This window comes from Mastomys coucha, unplaced genomic scaffold (genome assembly GCF_008632895.1).
Source record: "Mastomys coucha isolate ucsf_1 unplaced genomic scaffold, UCSF_Mcou_1 pScaffold17, whole genome shotgun sequence".
Taxonomy (NCBI): Eukaryota; Metazoa; Chordata; class Mammalia; order Rodentia; family Muridae; genus Mastomys; species Mastomys coucha.
Window position 1 is genome coordinate 34,372,064 of NW_022196899.1, and position 24,775 is coordinate 34,396,838.

Consider the following 24,775-nt stretch of genomic DNA (forward strand, 5'->3'; position numbering starts at 1 on the left):
ACACACACACACACACACACACACACACACTCTTAGCTCTGCCTCCCCTTTCCCTATCCAATCACAGACCTCCTCTGCACTAATGTAATTGGACAGGGAAAATCCTGACATGCCTGGATCCCATTCTCTCTTGGGATCTCTGCAGTCTAGTGCCTCTAGGGACAAAAGTGATACCTCTGCTCCAGTATAGGAACTGAAAGCTGAAAGATAGTTTATGCATTTTTCCAAACATGGTGACTATCTCTGGGGAAAGTTTAGGGGACTGTGCTCAAGGTATCAGGGATGAACTTCTATAATTATGTTAATCTGGAGAGATCATTCTCTCCAGGAGGAATCTGTGAGGAGGCACATCCCCCACACTTGACTACTTGCTAGGAACTTCCAAGTAAATGAGGTACAAAAGGCTGGTCATCCAAACACAGGGACTTTTCCCTTTACCAATATGATTTAATCAGTGAGGAATGAGTCCGTGGTATTAATTGTCTTTTTAATGTTCTGTTCGAGTGACAAACTTTGCTGTATTGTGCCATAGTTGAGCTGTTTGCACAAACTGAGAGATTATCAAGGATCAACTTTCTGCAATGGATTTCATGCATGTCAACAAACTACTGAAGTTGTTGTGTGGTCCACAGAGTAGGTTAAGAGCAGAGGGACCTAGTTTCTCTGCACTTCACCTTCTGTTGATATGAAAGTTTCTCTAGAGAAGCAGCAAACTTAATTAATTTTTCCTTGTTCAAACAGGAAATTAAGAAAACAAATGGGAATATGTCTGTGTTCTTTCAGAAGCACATGGATATGAGCAGTTACTAATAGACATTTTGTAACAATTCTTAATTAAGCTTTTTTTTCTATAAAAATATTTCAAAAAGGTTTTTCAAAAGTTCAAAGACTTAATGATCATTTTAAAGTTGTGGGCAAGTTCCTATTAGCATTATAATTGAATTAAAGCTTTATTTCCTTTCTCTTTCCCCTATCTGTCTACAGTGCCTGTCCACTGTAGAAAATGGTACTCACCATTTTCCCACTCTACAGCTGCTCATGGTACTATAGTAGCTGTTTTGGGGTCTCGGTCTTTATTCCTGCTCCATTAGTTAATTTTTGTAAAGCAGTTAGAATGACCGACCAGCATTACTACCTGGGTCCTACCTACCTACCTGTCTAATGGGATCTTAAACCACACACACCCCTGCTTATACATGGAATATTTGTCCACCACAGACTCTGCCCTCTTCCCTTCTGCTGGGTCTTCTTCATACAGGGATATTAACTTAAATGGCCTATTTTCAGAGTGTTTCTTAGTCATCTACTCTAGAACAGCAAGCAGACTGGGTATGAAGTTACATGCTTAAGGTCGCAGCTCTTGGGGAAGCTGAAGGGACATGTAACCTCACCGGTTCAGGCAGATCCTCTCTTTAAAATAAAAACCTGAATAAGACACCTGACCTCCCAATCAGCCACCCGTCCTCTCCTTGCCTTACGTCAGCCTGTGTGCTCCGCGGGTGTTCATTGTCTTTTGTCAGATTCTATTGCTGTACTCCTGGCCGAGAGAACATGGCTGGAACAAAGTAGGCACTTAAATATTTGCAGGATGAGTCACTGAATGTTACTTCGGCATGATATAAGCCAGCCATTGTGTCATCTCCTGAGCTGGTCCAAGGAATAGTTGTGATTAATGCTGGGCTGCTCTTGCATGGCTAAATCAGCTATTTAATCTCCCCATTCCCCCTGTCTCTCTGTATTCCTTCCTTTCTCCTTCCCTTCCTCCCTCCAATGCTTGTGCCTCGATTGAGGAGAAAAATAACTTAGCTCTGAATTTTGTATTTCCCATATACTCATAATAAGCACCATAAGAAGTTGTGTGTAGTGAGTGCTAGGTAAATTGAAGGTGAGCTAGTTCACATTAACCCCAGTTTTAGCTGGGACACCAAAATTCAGAGAGAGGCCTGTTGATTTTGGCCTTATGAGAGCTGCCTAGTAAGAACAATTCAAAGCCCAATTTGTTGTACTGCAGAGTGCTTTCGTATCCTCCATTTCCTGAAAGACACTGGGAGTTGTAAAAGGTTGGGAGATAGAAGGAAAGAAGTGTGTACTCTGGCCCCTTTTCTTGTGTGCATGGCCCCATGTTGGCCCAGCAGTTCTTCCCTGGTCACCCCACAGCAGTAGCTATACCTACAGGAGCAGGAGGAGGAGAGCATCAGTGCTGGGGCAGAGCCAGTCCCCGAGCTAGTGCAGGTCAAGGACCTCTCCACAGCTTGGGCTCACTTCCAGCTCCTGCTTCTCCAGCGCCTTCTGCCAGGTTGAGAATGTGCCTCGTCTGGATCACTTCTTCAGCTTGTTCTTTGAACGAGCTCTTCGGCCCGGAAAATTACATCTCGGCGCCAGCCCCAGTGCCCAGCAGTACGATGCAGCCAGCGCTGTGCTTTTGGACAACCTCCCTGGAGTCCGTTGGCTCCTACTTCCGCAGGAACTCAAGGTAATCTTAGGGGTCCCAAATAAGAATCAGAGCCACCTACCTTGTTCTAAGCCTGGAGCATTCTCGTTTCCTTTGTAAAATAATTTTCTAGATTTATACTTGGGGCACACCTACCACCATGGTATGTGCAGGTCATAGGTTAGTGTGCTTGGTTCCCTCCCTCCACCTCTGTTTAGGTTCCAGGACTGCACTGGCCCTCTTCTCCTTGTCTCTTCGGGGTATGTGCATGCGTGTGCACATGCGTGTGCGCATGAGTACATTCGTGTGTGTGTGTGTGTGTGTGTGTGTGTGTGTGTGTGTGTGTGTGTGTGAGAGAGAGAGAGAGAGAGAGAGAGAGAGAAGATTATAGGTGATAACTGAAGAAACTGCTGAAGTAGGAGGTCCAGTGACATAAACTTCAACAAATGATCTGTAAAAATAGAAATTGGTTCTCTCATCATATTTTATATTTAAGCTTTCCAAACTCAGAATTCTTGTCAGAAATCTAAGCTGAATGCCTTACTTGGCAGTTTTGTGGCTCTGATTTTATTACACTAGGTCATCTTTTGTTTCTGTCCAGATTAAAGCAGTGGAGTGTTGCCTTCCTTGATACTAGTAAAAGATTGTGACTAAGCAAATCCTTTGGTGATCTGCATTTACTGGGTTAACATTATCCTTAAGAATACAAGGTCCACTGACGGCAGATAATTCTTTGCTTTGTTTTTTATTCTGAGGGTTGAACCCTCAGCCTCTTACATCCAGAAATCATGTTCTTCCACTGAGCCACATCTCCAGTTCCTTGCTATGAACATACGTGTTTTGGTTTTGGTTTGTTCCGTATGCAGCTAGCCAACACAGAGCTTCGAGATGTTTAGGTGTCTCCAGCATGACTTCATGACTATCCACCACATGAAACTTTACGCTGCTGACGGGACGGTTTCAGAAACCTTTAGTGTGGCCCACTGTTTAAACCTTTTACTCATGGCATTTTCTCAGTATTAATTGAGGTGACATTCTATGGCCACCCCTCTGCCCATGAAGAAACCTGGACTGTGTAACTGGAAAAATACCCAAGATTCTATTCTTCATGAAGTCCCTCAGCATATACCCAAGTGATTGACAGTTTACTATTAATCATTTAAGTCATATATGGATATGGGAAAGCACTGGACTGTGAAGTGGGGAAGGGCTCACTGTGGCCGCCGCCACAGCTATGGAAGCGCCATTATATGGGTCTTAGTTGAAGTTGGGGTGTCAGCTCATATATGCAGGACACTTTACCTGCTGGTCTTTTGTTTTGTCCTTGGTTTTGTGAATTGAGATTTTCAGACTAAAATGACCATCTTCTTTTCTTTTTTTTTTTTGTCCTAGAACTTGATCCTAGGAGCCCACACATGCTGGCCAGGTGTTCTACCACTGAGCTATATCCCCAACCTCATTTTTGTAAATCATAGCAGACTTAGCTTAAAAGTACCAGGCATACCAGTTAGCTGTAGTACAACTACTTTAAGCTTATCCCTGCTAGCTTACAAGTATATGAGACTCTGACTATGGTTATTTTATTTGGCTTTGACAACAACTTCTTATTGCTGACCTGGGTACCTCCCTGTGGTGTGCCCCAACCACTTGCTGTTTCTCCTGGCCATGTGCTCATGGTCCATCTGTGCTCATGGTCCATCTCCCCTCATGGCGGCTTCCTCCTCTCCCTCCATTCTTCTTCCTTCTCCTCCCGGTAGTCTCTTCTCTCTCTTCTCATCTGTCTCTCCCCATCCCTGTCCCTCTCCCTCTCTCCTAACCAGCCTCTAATCCCTCCAGTAATTGGATGTAGCCAATTTTATTTAACCAATAGTTTTAAGTCAAGGAGCAAGGTTTGCACAAGTAAAGCTTGTGAATGAGTGGGCCCAGACTTCCTGCAGAGTTTAGCATCGCAATGCATAGCAACAGACCAAACCTCAATAGTTGGCTTTCCTGAGAAAACACACCTTTTGACATAGGAAGTAACTAGATAATGTTGCCTTTGAGATAGAAGGACCCTGGCCCCAAAGCCTATCTCACGCCCACTGCGAGTCTTTTAACCCAGGTACAAGCCCCCCAGATCCCTTTATAATCAGAAGGTACCAGTGAGAGCTGACCTTCTAGCTAAGAGTCACCCAGACTCTTGCCTCTGTCTCTTAATTGATTCTTTCTTAGGTGCTTCATCTCAGCTTACCTTGTCTTCTTTTCTTGCACAATGTCTCAAATCATTTTATTTTACATTTTCTGGCTGTTAATTTCCAATATCTTAGCCATGTCTAATTTCAGCCACATCTTAGCTGACACTTTCTACCCTAAATTTCTGGGCTTGGTGTGTGATGCCTTGTGACCCGTTTTTTTCTTTGTAGTTGGACATGTTGTACATGCGAAGGGACCACCAGATGTAGGCCCTGCTAATGAAGTGACCAAGTGTTAGAAGGGGAAGCACTCTCAGCCTGTGATTAGGGCCCAGCGAGCCAGCGATGGGCTGCACATGGATGCACCGTGGACCTCTGGAGTTGGGCATTCCCCTCTCCCACATAGGAGGTTACACAGTCCACTTTTGCAGGAGGAAGGCTGTTGCCGACTGTATTCACCCCCCCCCACCCCCCCATTCTGTCTGCCACCTCCCATGGAGTTGTTCTATAGTTAACTAGTTTCTCCATGGGACAGGCTTTGTTAAAGGAAGCCCAGTGCTCTAGAGTGTAGCTCCCTGGTTCCCTTTCTTTCCTAGTGTTTCCTAAAGTTCAACGCCCAGGAGGGCATTCACTATGGCAACCTGTTGAGAAAACTCACAAAAGCTTGGGGGACCCAACTGCCTGGGTTTCCATGAGTTTTCTACTATGGAAATTACCTACCCACACAGAGCCTCTGGCAGCTTGCCAACTACAGTGCAGGTTTTCCTGAGCTGGCCCTAACTGATGGTGGCTTCTGCAGCTGCCAGTGTCTGTCTGTCTGTCTGTCTGTCTGTCTGTCTGTCTGTCAGTCCATCGGGTCTTGGGGACAGCAGCTTGCTGTGTTCTTGCAGACACCGAGGAGCTGGCAGTTTGTTCTGCTGAGCCTCTGACTGTTGGGGCTGAGTCCCTGCTTCAGGCACGTGTGACCAGGGACCAGAAGCTTCAAAGCTTTTGTGTGTTACCAAAAAGCTCAGAGGATTCTTTCTTCTTTTCTTTGAGATTTTTCACTGTCTTAGATTAGTAGCTTTTACTGATAACCTATCTTCTATTGAAAATAGCAAGGAATTTAGTCCCATAAAAAAACTCAGGTTGTAAAAAGTAGTTATGAGGCAGATTGGCAACTGTTCGGTGGAAGTATTTGGTTTTAGTTTGGAAACGATTTGTTTTGTGTTTAGAATTTGATGGAGTCTCCCTTTGGTTTTCTTCCTCAGGTGTTTGAGAACTTCAGTCATGCTTTCTTCGGGCACACTGGCATTGTTAGAGAGACAGTATTTCACCTATTTTAATAGAAACAGTTTATTAGCCTCATATCAGCCCAGAGACCAAGTAGAGTGAAATTCAAAAATCACAAGTATTTGGTCTCTTCGTCTGACAGCTTTTCTCAAGGTGCAGGGTTCTTATCGAACAAGAGAACACAAAGTATTTGCTAGATGCAGGAAGACGTGGGTCACAAATGAGTAATAAGTCACACTGTGTGAACATGTTGAAAGGCATGACTAATGGCTCAGGAGCTTTAGTCGCCAGTATAGCAGTGTGAGACAACCCCACAGAGAATGCCTTAGCCTGTGAGGGAAAGAGGGAGGGGGCGGGGGTGGGGTGGGGATGGGAGAAAACAAGGATCTTTATTTACACATCATGTCTATGCTATGTATTTAAGTAACTTTTTTTGTATGTATACACATTTATGCATTACAGGTTAATTTTACTCTGTTTTTAAGTTGTGGATTATTTAAGGAAAAGTTATAGCAATTTCCATAGAGGAAAAAACCAAACCCTATGTAAAAGATTTTTGTCTAATAACTCTGTGGGAGAAGTTCAGCTCTGCCAGATCCCAGGAGAACTCCTGCCTTGATGTTTTAATCTGAATAACGATTGGCATCGCTTTTATTTAAAACATTGTTTCCAGGAGAGAGACAGGGAAGAATGTTGGTATTTTCCAAGAATCAAAAAATACACAGGAAGCGGAAAAGCAACCTAAAGTAGGTTAGCCCCATTAATAGTGATTTTCATTTTGCTTTCAGAAGTATAACAACTTAAAAAAAAAACCTTAAAATAAGAAAGTGGGGTTTCTTTAATTTCATAAATTGTTTTGTGTTGATCATTAGGTTTTTAACATTTTGCAGCAACTTTTAATTAAAATTGCATATGTTAAATAAGTTACTGTCTTATATTTGCAAAGCTTAAAAATAACGTGTTTCCTGTTGAGCTCTTTCTTAAGTATTGTGACAGAGAGGGATTGGTGTTTAATCCTTCAGGGAGTTCAGTCTCCTTCTTGTGTTCTCGTAGGTGGAACTGGACACAGCACTGAGTGACCTTGAGGCGGCCGACTTTGAAGAACTGGTAAGAGGAAGGGGATTTCCACAGAGGCACATTGAACTCCAGTTTGTAGTCAATCATTCTAAGTGTTTGACAAGTGGACTTAGAGCACTCAGCCTCTGGTTTGACAATGGCAAGTGTCAGACATTGGCTGCACAGTGACTGCCTAACAAGTGCTGGGGCTTTGTGAGCACAGAGATAGGGACAGTTTGATGACTTGAGAATGCTGTAGGTGTGAACTAAACTTAGACCTGGAAGTGTGGCTTTCAACTTTTTAAATTTCTAGTTTCTTGCCCCCCCCATGAAAAGACCAACCGATAAGTTGTCAATAAACAGTAGATATCGTTAACACTCGAGTAACAACCAAATAAACAACCAAATCAATAAACAACCAAAGGGGGCTAGTTTCTTCAAGGTGCCCACATAGAGATGACAGAAAGACAACAGGTGGCACATAACCTGTACTTGCCTCGGCTTCTTTATCTGTTGCTGTGATAAAATACTCTGATGAGAGAGAGGGGGTTTATTCTGGCTTGTGGATCAGGTTGCAGCCCATCATGAGGGGAGTCCCAGCAGCAGGAGCCTTGGGGGCTGATTGCACAATGACCCAGTCAGACCGCCAAATAGAGCATGTATGTATGCATGCAGTGCTCAGCCCACGCTCTATTTCTATAGTCCTTGACCCCTGCGAAGGGAGTGGTCCTGCCCACTGTTAAGATGGGTCTCCATACGTCAGTTAAGATACTCCAGAAAATCCCCCCAAACATGCCTAGAAGTTTACCTCCCACATGATTTAGATTCCTAAGTTGACAACAAACACCGTTCACAGTGTGGAAGCACACAAACCACGGATGAAATACTTGGATGAAGCATTAGGTCATCTAACACCATCAAGTAAAGGGCAGATCAAGGCTGTTTGTGGAAGGGAAGTTATAATCAGTCAAATCCAGACTAGGAAACATGGGATAGTTTTTCTCTATAACAAATAAATCACAGAAAAATGGAGGAAGGCAAGGGCAAGAAGAAAAAGATCCTGAAAGAGACAACCATGTGACCCAACTTTAGTGTGCAGTCAAGTTAAAGACTAACCTAGGTTACACAGTGAGCCTTGTCTCTAAGTAATAGATAAGTAGATATCTGTGAGACAATTAAGGAATATAGTGCTAATGGCTGTATATAAGACAAGACTAAATCTTTATACAATGGAATTATGGATATATATATATAAAGATTTCTTCTGCTTTAGAGCACTTTTTTTTTTTTTTTTTTTTTTTTTTTTTTTTTTTTTTTTTTTTTTTTGGTTTTTCAAGACAGGGTTTCTCTCTGTGTAGCCCTGGCTGTCCTGTAACTTACTCTGTAGACCAGGCTAGCCTCAAACTCAGAGATATCCTCTTAAGTGCTGGGATTAAAGGTGTGTGCTACTACTGCCCAGCCAAGTATATTAGTTTTTAAATTATTTTATGTGTAGGTGTGTATCTGAGGATATGTCTGTGTACCGAGTACATATTTAATCCCATAGAGACCAGAAGAGGGCATAGGATCCTCTGGAACTGGGGTTGTAGGTGGTTGTGCTCCAATTCTGTGTATTGAAAACCGAACCTGGATCCTCTACAAGAGCAGTAAGCTCTCTTAACCACTGAGCCATCTCTCCAGCCCTGTAGAATACACTCTGAAGTTACTTACAGAACAAGAGTATCTGGGATTGGTTAGAAATAATTTAGAGAGATGGAAAGAGCAAGATATGAGGAAACAGTATGAGCCCACACTTACCTAGTCAAACTCAGGCAGTGACAGACAGGAAGGGGCTGATGACGATGTTCTCTGTCATCCGACTTGTAGTGCCCCTGCATCACCTCCCGAGCTCTTGCTTACAGACAGGTGCCACCATGCCCAGCTCTGCTCAGGACTCTTAATGCTGAGTAGCAGTGCATATGGGTAGAACAGTTTCAAAGATATTTAGGTTGTTTCTGATTTTTTTCATTTCCTCTTCATTCAGTATAAAATTGGAAGATGCATGTTACAGGAAGAGACAAAGACAAATATTTCTCTCCATCCTTTCCCACTAGCATCCCAGGTGTGTTTGTTTAGAATGGACATTTTAGGCTTTTCCATATCCTTACATTCCTACACAAAGCCCCACATGTGTAGTCATGCATATTGCATCTAGCTGTGGGAAGGTGCACACCATTCAACAAAATCCAGTGGTGCCTTTGTCCTGGAACTTCCATTTTCCACGTCCTGTAACTTGTATGCCTGCACTATTCTAAGGCCTGTGCTGTTCTCTAACACAACATCAAACTTAGCTGATATCTCTCCATCACTGAATGTAGCGTTAGCTATAACTCCTCTCTATTCCAAGTAATTCACTTTCGACCTTTACAAAAATGTCTTGATTCACTCGGTCATCTTGTAGATCCCTGGAAGAGGGATTACTCAAATAGTATGTGTGTTCAGATTCTTTTTTGAATAGCACTCACTCTCCCACGAATAGAGTGTGCTAATTTGTGCTTTCAAAAGCAGTGCATGGTAATATCAGATCTTGTGGCTTATAATAGGTGCTTTCCTGGCACAACAGAATTATTTTCAAAGTCCCTCATGAAATAGCAAATGCTCCGTGTTCCATTATGTTGTGGGACCACAGATAAGGTTGTCAGACAGGTAAACACAGGGGCCTTTCACCTTAGTCCTCTACTATTGATGTCCTAGGTATGGTAACAAGTTGTTCCTAATGAATATAATCTTTACTTCAACTATTGCAACTCAATTAGAATATTTTTTAATCTTCTGCACAAAGTGAAGAAATAAGTACTAATTATAAATCAACTGTGAATTGACCCCCCCCAGTCCGAGGATTACTATGACATGAGACGGCTGTATACAATTTTGGGGTCTTCTCTGTTTTACAAGGTAAGTTGAAGCTTAAAAGAATTATCAGTATCCAATTGCTATATACATAGACCTAAAGTAGATTTTCTTAAACTTTTACATGCATGGAAGAAATGTTACTACTTCACAGACAAGACTGTGATCTGGAAGTAAGACCCCAGAGAGTTATAAATACAGTAAATATTCATGTTTTACTGTTTGCTAAGGCATTTCCACATGTGTAGAAGTGAAAGGGTACTTAGAAAAAGACATGAAACAGAAGAGTAGAATTAACTCTTTGGAATTTTAAAAAGTACATTTATTTAGTGTGTGTGTGTACATGTGAGCCACAGAGCATATATGAAAGCCAAGAACAACTTGAAGGAGTTGTTCTTTCCTACTATGTGGAGCTCCAGGGATCAAACTCAGGTTGTCAGGTATGGCGGCCAGTTCCTGCCAAGCCGTCTCCAGCAATATACTGTTAATTTCCTTTCGCAGTAGTGTTCTTGCTCTTTGCAACCTCTTCATCAGAAGTGAAATGCATTGCATTTTGTAGTATTAACTACTTCCACTAAAGGAATCTAAGACAGTTAAGTATTTCACTTAAAAATATCACTAAAGACAGTATGTAACATATTTAACAGGGTTGGATGATCCAGGAGGCACACAGGAAAGAATATAGTGGCCTTGACCTTGCTTCTCTTTCTAGTCCTAGTTTAACCAAACATTCAAGATAATCAATCCTACTTGAGGTGATCTCCATTTGTGCAGTAGTCTGTCTGCTAAGTCCCTTCAGTTGTCAAACTCGATCTGCAGCTTGACTCAGATCAATAGCACGGACTTCTAACAAGTCTTAGCTTAGTTCGTTTAAAACTGCATTATTTTAAGCCTATGATTGAGGTGTTTATGCAATGCTTAGAAATATGAGATCATTGTTGTATGCTACTAGCTGACTTTGGCTCTCCGTGATTAACTCCCAGGGTTATATGGTGTGCAGCCATCTGCCTAAGGATGATGTTGTTGAAATCGCTGCATACTGCCGCCAGTACTGCCTGCTACCTTTAGCAGCAAAGCAAAGGATTGGCCAGCTGATAATATGGAGAGAGGTGTTCCCCCGACACCACCTCCAGCCCCCTGCAGACTCGGACACCGAGGCCTTCCAGGAACCTGAAGGGAGATATTTCTTACTAATTGTCGGATTGGTGAGCTATGTACTTCTTTCTTGAATTTCATTTTATATTTTTTAAACCTACTTGCTGAAGAGCACAATCAAACATGCTCAGTTACAGTATGACTATGTTAATTACTTATTCAAGAAAATGTTAAATGCTTCTCTATTCTCTTCCTTCTGTATCTATTTAATACTCATGAAGAAATATTAGTAAAATCCAGTGTAGGATTTTAGCAGAGTCTGAAGATGTTTTGTCTCCTTCCTATAGTGGTTTTATCCTTTCATGAAACGATATAGGGCTGAGCTTGGCATGCTAATGATCCCTATGATCCCAGCACTTGGAAGGCTGAGGCACGAGGATTACAAGTGTGAGTTTGAAGGCAGCCTGGGCTATACATAAGCCCTGTCTGAATGAGGGTAGTGTTAATGGAAAGTTGTGTCAGGACTTCTCTGGACTAAGAGAAATGATTGATGGTGAATTGTTGCTTTACCAAAATAAAGCTATGTAGGATTGTTTCCATTCTGTGTCAGGGAGCTTTGAAGATGGTGAAAAGAGAAAGAAGAGATCTTCAGAACTCACGAGTATTTGCAAATGCCCATATGTCTTTAGTATTTACAAGCATATACATACAGACTGTATTAACTATTTTCAATTGATTCTGTACCAATCTTCCTTTACAGCGACATTATATGTTGTGTGTGCTGTTAGAAGCTGGAGGCTGTGCATCTAAAGCTACTGGGAACCCTGGTCCTGACTGCATCTATGTAGATCAGGCCAGAGCAACCCTTCATCAGCTGGAAGGAGTAGACTCTCGAATGGAGGACCAGCTAGCCACATCCCTGGGGCCCTGCTTGTCTTGTGCTGACTGGTTCCTTGCTGCGCCACGCGAAAAGGCAGATGGTTTGACTACTTCACCTATCCTCAGTAGGCTGCAGGGGCCTTCCAAAGCAGCAGCCTCTCCCACATGCAGAAGAACCTTTTTCAGTGACTATTCCTTCAAGGCACGGAAGCCCAGTCCCTCTAGGGTCGGTGGAGGACGTGAGCCCGGTGAAGGGGAAGAAAGTGTGGGTCTGAGCCCACACGCTACCCCAGATGCGGTACGGAAGCAAAGAGAATCTGAAGGCTCAGACGACAACGTGGCCTTGCTTAAGGTGTGTGTTGATTCAACATGTCTGTGTTGTGAGAAATAACTTAGAGAATTTTTTTTAATTGGGAGAGCGTTCCTTATTTGAAATGGTGGGTGCTTTCCATTAATGACAAAACAAAGACTTAGAATTTCTAATGCCAAGGCATATAAGCCCTCTGGCACCTAGGACATTTTTTTGACAGTGCTTCCAGGTAGAGAAGCTTCAGCCACATATGTTGACATACATTGGCCTTTCTTCTGCATTGATAAAGGTGACAGAGCGCCCTAGCTGTGGGGCAGTCTCGGTGTCAGTCTAACTGACTGACAATGTCAGTAACCCCGTAAAAGATTTAACAGAAACAGATGATCGGAATGGGGAAGAAGAGATGCCTATTTGTAATAAGTAAGGTTCTTAATCTGCATTTATGAATGTCACAAGCATTAAACATGTGAATGTGAAGCAGAACATGTTGTTCATCCTTCCCTTGACTTCCCCCCACACTCTAAGGTACCTCCACTTTGATCAGAGTCATCACCACCCTCGGGGGCTTTGCACTTACTCCCGGGATGCTGATGACTCTCCACACAGTTTTGAAACTTGCTGCCAGGAGGATGGAGGTGATGCCAGACAAGGCGGAAGAGAGGCTGAGTCTGAATGGGCTCCAGTGCTTCTGAGTGCTGTGAAGTTCACAAGCATAGCTCTCCCCTTTCCCGCGTGTAAACAGTGGGATGCTGTTGAATCCAGAGCAGAATGTGTTTTATCCATGTATGTTTAGCATCCTAGCTGTAGCCTGTTATCTCACTTGGCAAAATCAGTAGGAAACAGAGATCAGGGGGATTTGGATAATTTATATATTGCCAAGGTCTAATCAGCTGCCACGAATAAGACTGGGATCTGTGTGACCTTGAGGAGCATGGACATCAAGGAAAGAGAGACAAGCAATGATGGAACTGGTGGGGAGTTTTCACTGTGATTGGAAACCTCCTTAGTAAAGAATAAGAGATGCAGATCTGCATCAAAAATATTTAAAGGGAGCTTCACAAAAAAACAGTGCTCTTTGGTTTTAAATTTTTTGAATCATTTCTGCTATGTGATCCTATTCTTAGATACACACTGACACACTTATCTTCCAGCTTGCTAGAAAGAAGTCAACACTTCCAAATCCATTTCATTTGGGAGCTTCGAAAAAAGAACTTTCAGAAAAAGAATTGGAAGTCTATAACGTGATGAAGTAAGAAACTTCTAGCATGCCTTTTCACTTAACCTCCTTGTCTTTGAGAAATAGAGATAGTTCAACTAGTGTAATTATGATATAGCACAGATATGAGGTCATATCTCCAGTGTTTCCGTTCTCTTTCATTACACATTTAGGGAAATGAATATATTCATACTCTAATGAAAACACCAAAAGTAGTATTTTAAAATGTGAGAGTCACTCTTTACCTCTTTCCCACAGATAACATACTTTTTGGATGTCTACTTTTTAAATTAGAGTTTAAAGACTAGTTTTACACATCTAGTAAAGCCTGGTTATCCTTAATCCTGTGTCTGGAAGTGATATCTGCTAATGCCTTACAGCTTAGAATGCTCACTTCTAGAGAACAAAGGGTTGGCCATTTGCCCAAATTCAAGACAACCGGGCAAGGCCAGCCACCATTCTGGTTCCAGCTGGTACATGCATGAGCTCTGAGGCAAGTGCAGCCCAGTTCAGCTGCTCTCTCTGCCGTATCCTGCTTCCTTCACTCGTTCCTCTTCTGTGCTTCCACAGAACATATTCCACTAACTTCTCCTTGTGTGTCTCCCTCTCAGAAGATGGGCCCTAAAATCTTGTCCTGAGCAAACAGATCAAACTCCAGCTTACATTGAAAAGGGAATTCTGAGATTAAAAAGATAAAAAAAAAAAAAAGACCTAAACAATGAAGGAGTGTATAATTACCTTACAAAGTGTTATATAGTGCGCATGCAGATTCACGTTTGTATGCTGTTGTGTGGAAGCTAGAGGAAAACCTTGAGTGTCTTTCCTCAGTATCTGCCTAGCTTGTCTTTTGAGACAAGGCCTCTAAAGCCCGGTGCTACCTAAGCATGGTGGGTGGGCTTCCTAGTGAGTGCCAGGGCTCCACCTCTCTCTGCCTTCCCACAGCTGAAGTTGCAAAGGTGCACCACCACGCCCAGTTTTTTGCATGGAACCTGGGATTTGAACTCTGGTCATCATGTTTGTAAGGCACTTTACTGACTGAGCTAAATCTTCTTTTATGTTTATTTTGTGGGTAGCTACCTAATCTGGCGGAATCTTCTTGCATGGTGTTTAATGTTAACGTCATGTGTAGGACCAGCTGGTAAAACAACATTAGTTGCACTCAAGCAAAGAAACATGTAGAATGAGAATTCACTTACACAGGAAGAGTGGATGCATGACCACCAGCTTCTTAGTCATGGAAATGTTTCCTAGCCCAGGCGTGTTCCTAAGTGTAATAGCAGTTGCCAAGACGTATTTGTTATGTGGGTAGGGCAGAAGTATGATAACGTACCTGATTAAAATAGCGATCTAAAAATCTAATATGTTAGAATTTGGGCTTCAAAGCTTGCATGTGTGATGGTTTAATTTTTAATAGTTAAAACACTTTTAAAGAAATAAGTGTGACTCCAACCTTCTATGATAATCTGAACTCCCTTTGAAAACCCTCATCTTCCATTTAGCAAGTTAACTGCAAAATTTGAGGTCATTTCATTACTGCCATACCATAGTTTTAAAATACATACATTGTTTTGACATTATGTCCAGTAAAAAGAAACTTTCAAGTTTAATAGCTTATGTAAATCCACATGTATAAATAACAAGGTTTCTTACTTTAAAAGATGCCAAACATGTATAACCTATTCATCAAAGATGTGGAGAGTTCATTTTAAAAGCATTTTATTAGATAAATGTATTGCATTACTCTAACTTGTATGTACCACCTTTGTAAATATGTGACATAAAGAATATCTTTTACACCAAGCATTTTATTCAATGGCAAGGTCACACCCACTCTCTAGTTCAACAATCCCAGCTAACCCCCTGTCCCGAGGTTACCTCTTTGCATGAAGGTCCCTGGTTTCACTGCATTGGCCTCCCAACTCCTGACACTCAGCAGTGGAGAGGAAAGGACAGGCTACAGGGTCAGGCAAACCCTAGGCGGCAGTGCATCTGAAGTCAGGCGCATTCCAGTGCTGGATACTTCCCCATGGCTAAAAGGACCACAATAACATTTAATATCATGCATGGCCATTATGAAACCTGAACTAAGGTACTTTCAAACACACACTGTGGCACGTAGAAGACATTCATGATAACTCTTATTACTTGCCTTTTAGTTACTCTTTTAACTCTTCTTCCTTTGGGGAAACATAAACATTATTTTTAGGTTCTGCTGACCTATGTGAGATTAAATACAGGGGGAGGATGAAGAGATAGGAAAGAAAAAAAAAACTCAAAACAGTAAGCAAACACTGTCAGACCACAGTCCAAAAACAGTTGTGTGAGATTTCTGAGTACTTGTGAGAAAACTCCAAGAAACCACGACAAGAATCTTGTGACCTCAGTTTCTTCAAAAATATGGAATTGTTCTTGGAATGTTCTTTTCATGATGGTACCAGGTGTAGCAGTTAGAAGTGAGCTTACTTCCTATTATTATTACAGCTGGCTATTATTTGTTTAGATGCCTCTATGGAAAAAACGTGACTTTGCTACATGCAGCTTACCAGCTCATGAATGTACGCTTTACTCACGGACTCCTCTTAACCCTCAGAGTATTAACTGTCTGATGCTCTGAATAAAGTTGGCTGCATGAGATTTTTGTCAGCCTCATTTTAAAGGTCCCACCTCCTTTAAACAGAATATAAGTGAGAAGAAGGCTGTATTAGTGTAGAACCTATCAACTCTTTGACACAATGATAGAGCTACTAATCTAACTTTGTAATTGCTAATAATCTTATATTTCTTCAGGATTATCAGTATTGTTACCATGGCAAAGAAGTTTAGTACTGCTGATTTCAGTGAGTTCAGTTTGGTGGGCGATGATACCATATGTGCCCTAATCTAAACTGCTGCCATTTTTATGGCTTGTTGAGATCTATGCCAAACATGAGCTCAGTTATTCATTATGAACCATGGAAAATGAGGGCTTAGCCAATTTGGTTGTTTGGTGAAGAGACTTTAAGTTACTTACAAATGAATCAGTGTTCATCCATCCATAGCCCAGCACTGTTTATCTCTATTAAGGAACTAACAATAGCCTAACATGTGCTTTAGCTAAAGACAAGGAATTAAACAATTGGCTCAGTTTTCCATCTATAACCATACTGCTAATATGATTTCACATAGTCTTGTAAAAACTCTACAAAATTCAAAATGAAATAATTCTTCTAAATTTACATAAATTTCCTTCTCTCTCACTTTCTCAAGATTGACATCTGGTCCTGAGAATACACTCTTCCACTATGTTGCCTTGGAAACAGTACAAGGCATCTTCATCACCCCCACCCATGAAGAGGTGGCTCAGCTAGGTGGTTCTGTCCACTCTCAACTAATAAAGAATTTCCATCAGTGTTGTCTCTCTATCCGTGCAGTTTTCCAGCAAACATTGAAGGAAGGGGTAAGCAAATACCAACTCTGTTCTCTGTAATCAGCATGACCAGCAGTGTTTCACTTAGTTCAGTTCTGTAGCCTAGAATTGTTTTTTCTTTTTTCTTTTCTTTTTTTTTTTTTTTTTTTTTTTTTTTTTTTTTTGAGACAGGGTTTCTCTGTGTAGCCCTGGCTGTCCTGGAACTCACTCTGTAAACCAGGCTGGCCTCCAACTCAGAAATCCACCTGCCTCTGCCTCCCAAGTCCTGGGATTAAAGGTGTGCACCACTACTGCCCGGCTTGTAGCCTGGGAATCTTACCTCTGGGAATGGTGGACCAAGTTTTCCATGGCGAAGTACGAAAGGGTAGTTTATAGTATCAGCTAGCCACTCATATCTAATATTTGTGGTTTAACCATTTGTTAGTTGGTGGCTACTGTTTCAATCTGGGAAGAAATTTCATTTAACATTGCACTCCATGCTTAAGTAGTAATATTACATATACTTAATGGATCAATTGAGTTCTTGTGGTAGTGGGGGATCTGGTAAACTATTGAGACGTTTACAGCTAGGGCTGCAGCTGTCAGCTTAGTTGGTAAAGTGCTTATCTCATCCGGGAAGCCCTGAGTTCCATCTCCTACTGTGAATAAACTGGTGCATATCTGTAATCTCATGGAAGCAGGAGAATGAGACATTCAAAAATTCATCTCCAGACTCATAGTGAGTCTGAAGGCACCCCTGCCTCAAAGAAAGGAGAGCTATAAAGGTGGCTCGGCAGTTATGACCACTTTCTGCTCTCTCAGAGAGGACCTGGAGTTTGGTTTCCAGCACCACGTCAGACAGCTCACAACCACCTGCAATTTCAACTTCAAGTGACCTGACAGTTCCTGGCCTCCTTAAGCATCTGCAAACATGTGGTGCATGTAAACTCACATGGGCACACATATACTCATAAATAAAAATAAATAAATAAATAAATCTTTAAAATCAAAAGAAGGGAAAGGAGGGAGAAGAGGAGGGGTTTGTAACCAATCTGTCACCCGTCCAGGAGTAGCCCTCTGAAAATACTTGGGATGTAGGCAGCACACCAATTTGTGAAGAACTTGGGTTTAAAAGAACATTGGGCTGGGAATAAGCAGCCCTGACCCTAGATTATATCACTTTTCAGGGCCCACTCAGCAGCAGAGTTCTGTCTTCCATGCTCTCAGGTTCTTAGAAACTGTTAGAACAAGGTTATGCTGGGCCAGGGAGCCCTTCCTGTTCTCAATTCTTGGGCTCTCTCCTCCCACAGTAACATAGCAGTGGATGCTCTGGAAATGTCCTCACCTTTTGTGGTCGTATTTGACAACAGAAACTGGCCTTTTAAATTACTCGTTAAGGTACCTGCTCTGTACCAGATACTATTCTAGGTACTAAGAAAGAAAACAAGATAAAGCCTTTCCCTGAAGCCTATCTCTAATGATGGAGCTAAGTAAATTAATAAATAGAAAATCCAGTAGAGCTAGTGCCAAGAGGAACTTTAATCATTGGCTGAGCAGTGTAGGTTACTGTTTGACGACTTCCCTCCAATCCCATTGAGCAAGCTTTGAACAGACATGAGTGGAGAGAGAGAAGGCTGTGTGGCTGTTTGGGGAATACAGCTTCTAGGAGAACAGCTGGCCGCTGTGAGCACATACTGCCATGGACACTTATGTCCCCACCCCACCCCCACACACACACATAACACACACACATCTCTAAAAAGGAAAAAATAATAAACCAAACATGATGACACACGTCTAATCAAACCACTGCAGAATGAGAGACAGTAAGCTTAGCTCCAGCTCCAGCCAGCCAAGGATATATAGTGAGAGCCTTTCTTGAAAAGAAGAAACACAAATAGAGAAGAACAGATCTTGCTCTCTGCCTAGGGTGAAAGCTTGGAATCTATTTTAGGAGATAATGTTTAAATCAGGAATTGAAGAAGGCCAGGCAGTGGTGGCACACGCCTTTAATCCCAGCACTTGGGAGGCAGAGGCAGGCGGATTTCTGAGTTCGAGGCCAGCCTGGTCTACAGAGTGAGTTCCAGGACAGCCAGGGCTACACAGAGAAACCCTGTCTCAGAGGGAAAAAAAAAGAATTGAAGAAGACTAGGGATTTTCTGCAGGTTAGCAGGAAGAATTGCACTGTAGGCTCTTAGTACCAGCGTCAGCCAACATCATCATCATCAAGTATTTATGTGAAAACCATTTTATTTTTCTAGTTTCTGGGATTAAACCCCAGGGCTCCATGCATGCCAGGCAACCACTCTACCACTGAGCTACAGTCCCAGTTCCAAACATTTCAAAATAACACTGTCAATACTAGTTAATACTCATAATTGATGCTAATTTGCAGAAAAAGAAAGCACTAAGTGGTGGTGATCATTTGGAGTCTGCAAATTCCTCGTCTTCTCTGAGCCTTGTGAAAGAACACGGCGTGCTGTTTGAATGCTCACCTGAAAACTGGACTGATCAGAAAAAGACACCACCAGTCATGTCATACTGGGTGGTAGGGTAAGTATGTGGAAAGTGTGTGAATAGGAAAATAGGGTCAGAATGGGAGGGAAAGCAGAGGTGTCTCAGAACCTTGGCCTGGGAGTGTCATCAAGCTAAAATCTCTTAATATATTCTGGAATTTTGATTTTTTTACTTTTGTTTTTTTTCCTAATATCTCCCTTGTGTCCTTCCAGTAGAGATAAGAGAGAATGATTGGTAGAGGGATTTGATCAAAGAACATTGAAGTTGTGAAAGAAAAGGAATGGAAGGGAAGAAAGAAAGATGGAAGGAAGGAAGGGAAAGGAAGGAAGGAAGGAAAGAAGGAAGGAAGAAAGGAAGGAAGGAAGGAAGGAAGGAAGGAAAGAAAGAAGGAAGGAAGGAAGGGAACAATCAGGATCAAGGCTGCTCAGAGACCTCTCTGAATCCCTAAGAGGACACCCCCACATTCCTTACTCTTTCCCATTGCATCTTCTTTTCTTTTCTCTCCTTTCTTTCTCGCTTCCCTTTTATTCCTCACCTCCATGCACTCCTACAAGACCCTTCTGTCCATGTCACTGTCTGCCCACTGTAGGCCAGCCTCATTGGCACTTGGGCAGCTATTTCTGCGTTCCTTCTGTGGAGGGTGCCCCCCCCTTTAACATCCATTGACACTGACAGGTTATCTTCTCAAAGAAGACCCATGAAGAGCTTCCTTCCCTCAAGGAAGCGCCCCCCCCCATCTTTCTCTGCATGACCCCCTTTACTGTGTTTCTGGGTTTGCCTACTGGCTTTCTTGTCTAGTGCCTTGGTGCAGAGACAAGAATGCCAGCCTCATGAAATCAAGATTCCTACTTGTCTTCCCCACTAGCTATGTCTGTCTGTAGCTGGCCCTGGCACTCAGTAGCAACTTGATAAAATATGAAGGTGTAGGAGATGGAGTTGTGTTGGGCAGACAGGGTGGATGGATGAGTGAGTAGCATGGTGAGCCAGGGGGCAAAGAAAGTCATACATACACTCCCTGTTATAGATATAATAGTGACATATGCCTATGTACTTGGATATAAATATGGATATGTATATATGTGCATACATAATAGATTAGACCATACAACCATACTACAGGAATCCTGAAAAAGAGAAATGTAGTGTTAGTCCAATTTTATCTGCAAATGAGTTGTCACTGTTACAATACAGTGTTTTAACAATAATAGCAGTTTAAAATATAAGTGCCAATAGAGTATTTAATGGCTACATGATTAAAATGATATGGCCAGTATTGCCTAGATGGTAATAATAAACAGGTTTACTATTTAAGACTGAGGGGTATGATGATAGGCATTAAGTAGGAGTTTCTACACTCTAAGACAGTAGCGTTAACTAAGACATACGTTATTTATTTAAAAACTGGGCTGTATCCTGTTTTCTGTAGATTTAGATTCAGGAGGTTTTGGTGGCAGTGGTGTTTTTTGTTCTTGTTTTCAGTTTATTACTGATTCTCCCAAACTGAAAGAACAGAAGGGACCGCATCACCTTAATATCTGAAATGACCATGTTTTTTCTTTCTGCAGGAGGCTTTTCCTTAACCCAAAACCTCAGGAACTCTATGTCTGCTTTCACGACTCGGTCTCAGAAATTGCCATTGAAATGGCATTTAAATTGTTCTTTGGGTTAACGCTGTAGCTGTGTTTGTAAGACGCAAAGTGACATATAGATGGACTACAGGACAGTGTCAGAATGGCAGAAATCATCATACAGAGATAAGGCTCAGTGCATTCATTGTTCAGTATTGTACTCATTAAATACTGAGATGATACTATTGGGTTGGTGCACCAGTTCATGTGTAGTATTATGAACTGATAACTTGATCAAAATATAGAGACAAGATTGCTAATTTATTGCCATTTTGGTATACCATGCTAATTTATTGAATAGTTTTAAATAATGTGAATTCTTTAATAAAACTTAATATAGGAGATGTTTATTTAGGGGTAATATTTAAATCATTGTTTGTTTTCATAAAACCCAATACTGACTGACTGATACCTGGTAAAGGAATCATAACTCGAAGAGATGACAAGGTTCTGTAGCTGGTTAGTGCTGTGTTGTGAGCAAGCCCTTGCATCAGAGTATGTGTAGACCAATCACATTATTATTGCATTAGGATTTTAAAAGGACCAATTAAGAAAAATATGTTGTTTGCTTATTGGTCAGTCTGTAAATTTACAAAACCTGGGTTCTAGTTTCTTAGCAAATCAAAAGCCTCTGCATTGGTTTAAGTATTTTAGTAGATACCTCACTACAGAGGCAGAGGGAGAAGATGACAGTTAAAGTTAATTTATATTTATTTGATTCTCTTTATTCTTTGTGGTAAACTTTATTTGGATTAGGATACACATTTGCAATCATCTGGAAACTCCCATTGCTTTCTTTCTGGCTCATAAACATTTATGTCAGCTCTATCAAATCATATTAAAAACACTGAAGGGAGGATGGATCAATAGCTCAGACGTCAGGAACAAGTACCTCATTGGAAGAGACCTGAGTTCAGCTCCCAGCTCCTGTGTTAGGCAGCTCAAACCCACCTGTAACTCCAGGGGGTCCCTTGTCTTTTGCAGGTAACCCCCAAACACACACACATAATCAGGAAATAAAATCCTGTTTAAAACACTGGGGGGGGGGTGGAAACAGGCTAAAGATACCATATGTAACTTCTTCTATAAAATACTAATTTTTGTCTTACAAATCAGCATCAATCTGTACTGGGTTTTCCCAAAGGAGAGGGGTTGCTTTCCCTGACTGTAGCTAGCGTGAGCTTCAGCAGCACAGAAGGCTGACATGACAGATTTTCTTTGGCTGTGAGAATTTGGTGTGTTGAAAAGTTTAGTAAATGCTAAATTTATTATTACCATCTACCCAGGTGGACCTCCCACAGGCTCAGCACCCCCCACACTTTACATTCCTGGGTAATTTCTCCTTCAGGGATTATATATGTTGGAAGGCAAGCTATCTGAAGCCAGTCTAAAGTTCATCCCTACATATTCCCTCCAGCTGAAAACCAGAAAGCATACTAGTGCACCCCTGGGCCATTTGGTCTTATAAAAAATGTTGTTACCTTGGTCATCAATGTAAGATTCTCATCAAGGCATGTCAAGGCATGGGTGACAGATGCCAGCTGTTTGTATCACCAGTGGCTTCTGGGCCTAGTTTCCGGCTTTCAAGTCAGATAAGAAATGTAAAAATGTAGAAAACGGTTTGAAATATCTCCCCACTTAACTGAGTCAAATTAGTTAAGACTCTCTTCTGTCTTAGACTGCCCATGTGCAGATCTATGTGTTCCAGCACTTCTAAAACTATTTATTAAATGTCTTAAGTTTCTGGATATAGTCTCAAATCCTGAGCTGTTTCTAGAGCTGATCATATTGATGAGTGTGGCTGTTGATCCCCTCAGGAGTTCAAACAGAACCAACTAAGACTTGGGATTTTAATAGAGGGAACTTTTTTTTTCCATTTAGATTTTGATCTGTTGGTGCTTTCTTTGTGTCAGATAACCATGAGCACACTATTCAAAATGTGATGTAAAAGACAAACACAGCACAGATGTTAAAGATGGGCCATTGGTGGTATAGTACATGTGCACCATTAGTCCATGTTGAAGACACATTGCATTTTTAATGAATGATACTGCCTTTCTATTCATTTCCAAGTGAATATTGAAGGCAAATTTGGCTGACCATGTCTGTGAATAAGTTCAGACTCACATCTGAAAGTTAATCAGTCTGACTGTTGGTCAGTAGAGTCCCTGTCTGTCTGGTTTTCAGGGAGGGGACAAAGTGTCAAGAGCATATCCTATAATGACGGGCTTCAGAGAAACCTCCTTGAATCAGGTTTTATTCACATCTTGGTAGTAATGTTCTAAAGAACATTAATGTATGAAAGTAAAATGAATCGTCCACCTAACATGCTTAGAACTGTCTGGCTTGGTGGCACATGCCTAGAATCCAGTATTCAGGAGGCTGAGGCAGAGGGCAGGCTGGGCTCTATCTGTAACAAACAATAAAACCACAAGTGCTTCCTCACTACTATCTCATGCTTCTTAGCCCCAAAGAAACTCTAGACTCTTGCTTTTTCTTTCCCCTTCTCTCTCTTCTCTCTTCCCTTAGCTTTCTTTGTTTCTGTCTTGTCAGAGAACTGTACCTAGAAAGTTAGGTAGTGTCTCACTCCGTGTTCCAAGGGACTGTGGGTGATGATACGTACCTAACAAAATGGCGATTGTAAAATAATCTCTTTTAAATATTTCTGACACAAATCGAAAAAAGCGTGAAACCAGCCTACTAAGTTCTGTCTGCCTTAATCGTTATTCATTTCCATATGCTCTCCCTCAACCATGGTTCTCACACATTGTCAGCTATGAAGCGTAAGCTGTGGCTGCCATTTATCATCATTAAGTGGCCACAGCCTGAGAACCAAAAAGGCACAGTCAAGTCATACCCGTTACTGCACAACGTGACAGCAATAATCTGAGAAAATTACTTCGCACTATAGTTTTGAGAATAAGGATTTATATTTTGGATGCTTTTTTTTTGAAATGGTAAGTTCTGTTAAAACTTGAACCTACACACCAAACCATATGAACTTATTTAATTATGAAGAGTTTTATTTCTGTATGTAATTAAAGCTATTTTTTTACATTATCCAGAGTTTTAAATAAAAATGTTTTGGAGGTTTGTTTGCAGTATTATGTTTGCCTCTAAAAATTGTGTGTGTGTGTGTGTGTGTGTGTGTGTGTGTGTACATGCCCATGGCCCAAGTGACAAGGTGCACATGAGGTCAGTGTCCAACTAGAGTTTGTTTCTTCCCACTCTGCATCCTAGGGATGGAATCATGTCATCATGCTTGGGCTTGTTTCTTCCTACTCTCTGCATCCTAGGGATGGAACCATGTCATCATGCTTGGGTTTGTTTCTTCCTACTCTCTGCATCCTAGGGATGGAACCATGTCATCATGCTTGGGTTTGTTTCTTCCTACTCTCTGCATCCTAGGGATGGAATCATGTCATCCTTCTTGGCAGTGGTTACCTTGACCCGCTGAACTGTCTTGCTATCCTTAAGTTGCCTTTATATATACTTCCCCGACAAATGTTTCCTGGACTTCTACCCACTGCCAAACACTGCCAAGCACTGCAGATGCAGCCATGAACAGACTGACTAAGGCTTTCTGCCCTCACAGAGTTTGTGTTCCCATGCCAGAGGAAGACCACAAAAAAGATAAAGTATGTTGCTGAATGCTAAGAGAATTAACACGGAATTAAGAAAATATGGTGAAGTTGGCAAACAGGGTGGCCCAGGAATGGTTTCCTGAAGTGTCCTCAGACCAAACTGAGAAAATGTAACCATGCCGATTGATGAGGAGAGAGGAGGAAACAGCACAGAGGCCCTTAGCCCAAGCACTTTTATGTCAGTGAAATCACTACAACTTCTTCCCGTCCCTGAATCAGGAAATTATCATGCAGCCAATCAATTTCAGGTCCAAACTTTGAAAACTTGACTAAGCTCCCACA

At 41.7% G+C, this 24,775-nt stretch overlaps 1 protein-coding gene across 2 annotated transcripts in view; it reads left to right on the forward strand.

The window, feature by feature from the left end:
- Nucleotides 1-23,953, forward strand: part of Intu (inturned planar cell polarity protein) — a 74,610-nt gene extending 50,657 nt beyond the window's left edge. For both annotated transcript variants that reach the window (XM_031376679.1, XM_031376678.1), the window contains exons 8-16: nucleotides 2,284-2,473; nucleotides 6,928-6,981; nucleotides 9,802-9,864; nucleotides 10,803-11,024; nucleotides 11,675-12,145; nucleotides 13,255-13,352; nucleotides 16,566-16,755; nucleotides 19,100-19,257; nucleotides 20,787-23,953. In XM_031376679.1, the coding sequence (XP_031232539.1) occupies nucleotides 2,284-2,473; nucleotides 6,928-6,981; nucleotides 9,802-9,864; nucleotides 10,803-11,024; nucleotides 11,675-12,145; nucleotides 13,255-13,352; nucleotides 16,566-16,755; nucleotides 19,100-19,257; nucleotides 20,787-20,898 (1,558 nt within the window). In that variant the 3' untranslated portion in view covers nucleotides 20,899-23,953. The remainder of the gene's footprint in view (nucleotides 1-2,283; nucleotides 2,474-6,927; nucleotides 6,982-9,801; nucleotides 9,865-10,802; nucleotides 11,025-11,674; nucleotides 12,146-13,254; nucleotides 13,353-16,565; nucleotides 16,756-19,099; nucleotides 19,258-20,786) is intronic.
- The last annotated feature ends 822 nt before the right edge of the window (nucleotides 23,954-24,775 follow it).